This window comes from Nomascus leucogenys, chromosome 17, assembly GCF_006542625.1.
Source record: "Nomascus leucogenys isolate Asia chromosome 17, Asia_NLE_v1, whole genome shotgun sequence".
Taxonomy (NCBI): domain Eukaryota; kingdom Metazoa; phylum Chordata; class Mammalia; order Primates; family Hylobatidae; genus Nomascus; species Nomascus leucogenys.
The window spans coordinates 94,361,863-94,367,509 of record NC_044397.1 but is presented as its reverse complement, the minus strand read 5'-3'; the positions used below and the strand labels follow the sequence as shown (position 1 = coordinate 94,367,509).

Genomic DNA, 5,647 nt, shown 5'->3' with positions numbered 1-5,647 from the left:
CCACTTTGTGTCCGTCTTTTCCCTCCTTGGTCTTGGCCTGTGCCTACCCTTCTGGTGCCTAGGAAAGGTCTGAAACGCGGCGGAGGCGCCCTCGCCCTGCCCTTGGCTCTTCGTGGGCTTCAGGGCAGAGGCTGAATGGGGAGCTGGGCCCATCCCTCAGTGGGTCTTGGGATGCTGTGACTTTTAGGACATGGCCACCACCGGTGTTCTCCGGGAATGTGGGCTCCAGGCTTTTCCATCTCAAGACCTTTAATCATATCTTTTGCCATGGAAGGTGACGTATCCCCAGGTTCTGGGCATTAGGACAGGGGCATCTTTGGGAAGTGATACTCTGTCACTCTGGCAGGGAAGGCGAGACTTAAAAAGGGCTGGGCGCGGTGGCTCACGACTGTAATCCCAGCACTTTGGCAGGCCGAGGCGGGTGGATCACCTGAGGTCGGGAGTTCGAGACCAGCCTGACCAACATGGAGAAATCCTGTCTCTACTAAAAATACAAAAATTAACTGGGTGTGGTGGTGTGTGCCTGTAATCCCAGCTACTCGGGAGGCTGAGGCAGAAGAATCACTTGAACCTGGGAGGCGGAGCTTGCAGTGAGCCGAGATTGCGCCATTGCACTCCAGCCTGGGCAACAAGAGCGAAACTCCATCTCAAATAACAAAACAAGGAAAAAAAAAAAAAAAAAGGACCGTGAAGTCCCAAACTGGAAGCCTACAGTGTGCCAGGCGTGAGATTGTGCAGGCGACGGCCAGAACCACCCCCCCGGCCCCAGTTCATATTTTGGGGACAGGGAAGGTTTGACTTAGTTCAGAGAGAGCCAAGAAAAGGGGTACCCCCAACATCCCTGTGCAGTGCAGTTTCTAAACTGAGACAGTACCCCTCAACGCCTAAGCCCAGGAAGCCAGCTCCATTCCCTGCTGTCAGAGCCTTCTCCCATGTCCTCAGGAGCTGCTGCCCCAACTCCCAGGAGGGCCCGGCGGGGGCGGCTGTCTCTCCACGCCACAGGTCATCATGGTGTTGAGTGTCAGCCCCTCCCGTTACATTAGCTCCCCCAGCCAAGGAGCAGCAACCACAAAATCAGCTTTCCAGCCAGGACGCTATCTGCTGCAGGAAAATGGGCAACATGGATGGGCCCGACACACAGGTCCTGTGCTCCTCAGGACAGAGACTTGGCCCTCCCTGAGTACAGTGTAATTGGCTTCCCTTGGGACTGTGGGGACGGCTGGGGAGACCTCAGCTCCCTGGACAGTGCCACAGCTAAGCTTGGGTTCCCAGAGGTTTTGTGCTTTTTTTCTTTTTTCTTTTTTTCGAGAAGGAGTCTCTGTCGCCCAGGCTGGAGTGCAGTGGTGCGATCTCAGCTCACTGCAACCTCCGCCTCCTGGGTTCAAGTGATTCTCCTGCCTCAGCCTCCCAAGGAGCTGGGATTACAGGAATGCCACCACCATGCCTGGCTAATTTTTTGTATTTTTAGTAGAGTTGGGGTTCCTCAGATTGGTCTTGAACTCTTGACCTCAGGTGATCCGCCCGCCTTGGCCTCCCAAAGTGCTGGAATTACAAGCGTAAGCCACCACGCCCAGCCAGGTGCCACGTCGTAGTTAATAGTCACCTTCAACTTTATACTTAATTCCAGTAAGATATAGAAACGTCACTCCTAGGCCTGGCACGGTGGCTCACGCCTGTAATCCCAGCACTTTGGGAGGCCAAAGTGGGTGGATCACCTGAGGTCAGGAGTTCGAGACCAACATGGCCTGGCCAACATGGAGAAACCCTGTCTCTACTAAAAATACAAAATTAGCCGGGCATGGTGACAGGTGCCTGTAATCCCAGCTACTTGGGATGCTGAGGCAGGAGAATCGCTTGTACCCGGGAGGCAGAGGTTGCAGTGAGCCGAGATCACGCCACTGCACTCCAGCCAGGGCAACAAGAGTGAAACTCTGTCTCAAAAAAAAAAAAAAATCACTCCTACATAGTTCTAGTTACTCCGCTTCCTTTTCGAGCTATCCTTATTATTCATATTACATTTACATATCTTAACAAACCCAGTGATATTCCTAACTTTATTTCTGAGACAGGGTCTTGCTCTGTCGCCCAGGCTGGAGTGCCGTTGGCGCGATCACGGCTCACTGCAGCCTCGACCTCCTCGGCTCGAGGCTCAGCCTCCCGAGTAGCTGGGAATTTTTTATTATTTTATGTCCGTGTGTACACAAATTTTTGTAAACACAAATTTTTGTATTTTTTTGTAGAGGCAGTCTCACTATGTTGCCCTAACTTTATATACAAAATTTTATCTGTTAAAACCTGAATGGTTTTCAGCGAGGCCCTGTCCCCCTGCTCCGGTATCTGTAATGACCTCCTGTCTTCCTCCCACACTGGGACCTGAACCGCCAAACCGCACCTACGAGCAAACAGTAGGCGCTCCATAAATACTTGTTGAGATGGGTGCCATGGTGTAGATGACGGAGCACGAACACGAGGCTCAGACAGGGGCGGCGACTTGTCCAAATTCCCACTCCGTGGAGGAAGCGGCTCTGCAGACCTCAGGCGGCGGCTGCTCTAATCCCCGCAGCCTGTGTTTTGCCCTCCAGAAGACAGAGGGCGCGTGTTCGCCGCCGGGAAAGCGGAAGCGCGTGTGCGTGCACGGCCGAGGGGGGGGCGGAACACTCCGGCAGTCTCGCGATAACTGCGCAGGCGCGGACCAGAGCGTTCTTTTCTGAGGATCCGGCAAGATGGTGAGTGCTGCGAGTTGGCGCGTCTCTGTCGGGCCTATCCAGCTCCATCCAACCTCTGACCGTCTCGCGGGGGCTGCAGTTCGTCCCCGCGGCTACGGCGGCTTGCTCCCTACCCTGCAGGCGGCTGGATGTTGGGGCGAGGGGCGGACCTGGTGGGTGTCGGGTCGACGCGGGGCCGGGAAGGCCTGTCAGGGCCTTCATGTCCGGGTCCCCGTAACCCGGAGCCGCGCGTGATTCCCGGGGACGGGTGAAGGCGGTGTGTCCCTGTTGGGCTTCTGTCCCAGGCGGCGCCGCGCGTCTTCCGCGGTGTCCTCCGGCCCGGTGGCCCCGGGAGGTGGGTGTCGGGATCCCGCTGACGCCCGACCCGCGCCCGCGCAGGCAGAAGTAGAGCAGAAGAAGAAGCGGACCTTCCGCAAGTTCACCTACCGCGGCGTGGACCTGGACCAGCTGCTGGACATGTCCTAGTAAGGGCGGCCGGCCGGGGTCGCGGGCAGGGGCTGGGCCAGCGGTGGGGCTTGTCCGGGCGAGGGCGGCGGGGCGGGGGTCCAAGCGCCTTTGCGGCGGTGGGCGAGCACAGTCGCCGTCCGGGTTTGGGGCTGAGTGTGGTCTTGCGCCCAGAAAACTGTCCAGAGACGTTGAGGTTTTTGCTTATTTTCAACCTGCCCCCCATTGTTAAACTTTGCCGCGGCTTAGTTGGAAGGTGTAGCCACTGTCTGTAGCCCACGTGACTTAGAATAAGGGGCAGCGTTAGACTCCTTAGATTCTAAGGGCGGTGGCAGTCGCTGGGTCCTTTCCAGGCAGGGCGGTGGTGGGCATCTGGTTTGCGCTTTTATTTTTAAATTTTTTATTATTTTGAGACGGAGTCTCATCCTGTCGCCCAGGCTGGAGTGCAATGGCTCCGTCTCAGCTCACTGCAGCCTCCGACTCCCGGGTTCAAGTGATACTCTTGCCTCAGCCTCTCGAGTAGCGGGGATTAGCTGGGATTAGAGGGGCCCACCACCACGTCCAGCTAATCTTTGTATTTTTAGTAGAGACGGGTTTCAGTGTTGCCCAGATGGTCTCAAACTCCTGACCTCAGGTGATTCACCAGCCTCGGCCTCCCAAAGTGCTGGGATTACAGGCGTGAACCACCGCGTCCGGCCTTGCTTTTTAATTATTTGTAGAAACAGGGTTTCTCTATGTCGTCCAGGTTGGTCTTGAACTCCTGGGCTCAAGCGACCCTCCCGCCTCAGCCTCCCGAAGTGCTGGGATCATAGGCGGGAGCCACCGCGCCCTGCCTGCCTTCCCCTGCGTTTTTAGAGGCCTTTGGCCCGAGCTGTACGCTGCAGCACCTTGTCTGAGGCTGTGGTCTCCAGGCCGCTTGTTCTCTCTGAATCTCTGCAGTCACACGGTGGCTCTTGCATCTGAGGGGCGAGTCGCGCATATCTGGCGGGGGTGCCAGAGGGACTTGGCGTGTTCATTGTAGCCACTACAATGGACAGTGACAAGTCCAGTGCGGCTGTGTCCCTGGGGAGAACCAAGCCTTAGTTCTCTGTCCCCCGGAGTGCGTAGGGTCGTCTCCCCAGGCCGGGCCGCTCACAAAACTCTGCCTGGTGCATCTTTCCCAGCGAGCAGCTGATGCAGCTGTACAGTGCGCGCCAGCGGCGGCGGCTGAACCGGGGCCTGCGGCGGAAGCAGCACTCCCTGCTGAAGCGCCTGCGCAAGGCCAAGAAGGAGGCGCCGCCCATGGAGAAGCCGGAAGTGGTGAAGACGCACCTGCGGGACATGATCATCCTGCCCGAGATGGTGGGCAGCATGGTGGGCGTCTACAACGGCAAGACCTTCAACCAGGTGGAGATCAAGGTGCGTGCGGCCGTCCCTGCCGGCTGGGGTGGGCTGGGGTCGCCTGACGCGGGCAGGATCACCTGACACCCAGCTTTGCTCTTGGTCTCCTGCAGCCCGAGATGATCGGCCACTACCTAGGCGAGTTCTCCATCACCTACAAGCCGGTAAAGCACGGCCGGCCTGGCATCGGGGCCACCCACTCCTCCCGCTTCATCCCTCTCAAGTAGTGGCTCAGCTAATAAAGGCGCACATGGTTCCAGTCCTTTGCGCAGCTTGTTCTTCCCAGCGTCCAGGGCTCTCGGAGGGGCCTGGGCCTGGGCCTGGGCCTGGTTCAGGTTCGTGGTGTGAGGAGGTTCAGGTTGGACCTTTAGGGCTGTGTGGTCGTGTTGCTTGGATGGTCTCTGTGTGTCTAAGACTGACAGCTGTGCGGGCCCCGTCCCAATTCGGCCGCCCCTGCTCCTGTCTGCAGGGACAGCTGTGGAGCTGGGTGCCCAAGCCCAGGTGTAGCCCCGTCCCTTTGGCCCCCTCAGCATTCTTGACCTCGGGGCAGCTGCCTGGCCTCACGCTGTCTTCTGGGCACCCCACGTAGAGGGGGCCACTCCTGGGCTAAGTGCAGCCCCTTCTCAAGCCCCCATCTGGCCTGGGCTCTCCTTTCTGGCTTCCCTCATGTCCTGCAGAGGGTTCCCGCAGGAAGTGACGCAGCAGCAGGAACTGTTGGGCCACCTGAAGTCCCTTCCTTCTATCCTCACCCCTGCCTGGCTTCTTAGAAGCTCCTGACTCTCCTCCTGACACCACGCTGGTGGGGTCTCCTCTCCCAGCAGGCTCCATGGCTGCAGCCAGCCCCATCCCCCGAGCCTGGGGCTTCGCATCCAGGACAGAGCCATGCCCTGTGGCTAGGCTGCACCATCCATGGCCTGGGCAGGTCTGTCTCCTTTGCACAGGATGCTTGAAAGAACAGGGCAAAGTGGCCATGCCTATGGGTGGGGGGCACCGTGCAGCCCTCCGTGGGCTCTCTGATGGCCATACTTGGGTTGGAGAACATCGTGAGAACAACCCTGTTCAATGCTGGAGTCACCCTCAGCCCAGGTGGAAGGTGG

At 58.3% G+C, this 5,647-nt stretch overlaps 1 protein-coding gene across 2 annotated transcripts; it reads left to right on the top strand.

Annotated features, from left to right (window-relative positions):
- Positions 1-2,624: 2,624 nt before the first annotated feature.
- RPS15 (ribosomal protein S15) lies at positions 2,625-4,813 on the top strand. 2 transcript variants are annotated; one of them, XM_003276991.4, is made up of 4 exons: positions 2,625-2,726; positions 3,105-3,190; positions 4,334-4,568; positions 4,664-4,813. In XM_003276991.4, the coding sequence occupies exons 1-4, from the start codon at positions 2,724-2,726 to the stop codon at positions 4,775-4,777; spliced, it is 438 nt and encodes a 145-aa protein (XP_003277039.1). In that variant the 5' UTR covers positions 2,625-2,723; the 3' UTR covers positions 4,778-4,813. The 2 variants fall into 2 exon arrangements, with proteins under 2 accessions (XP_003277039.1, XP_003277041.1); XM_003276993.4 differs by having other exon boundaries at positions 2,723-2,878.
- The last annotated feature ends 834 nt before the right edge of the window (positions 4,814-5,647 follow it).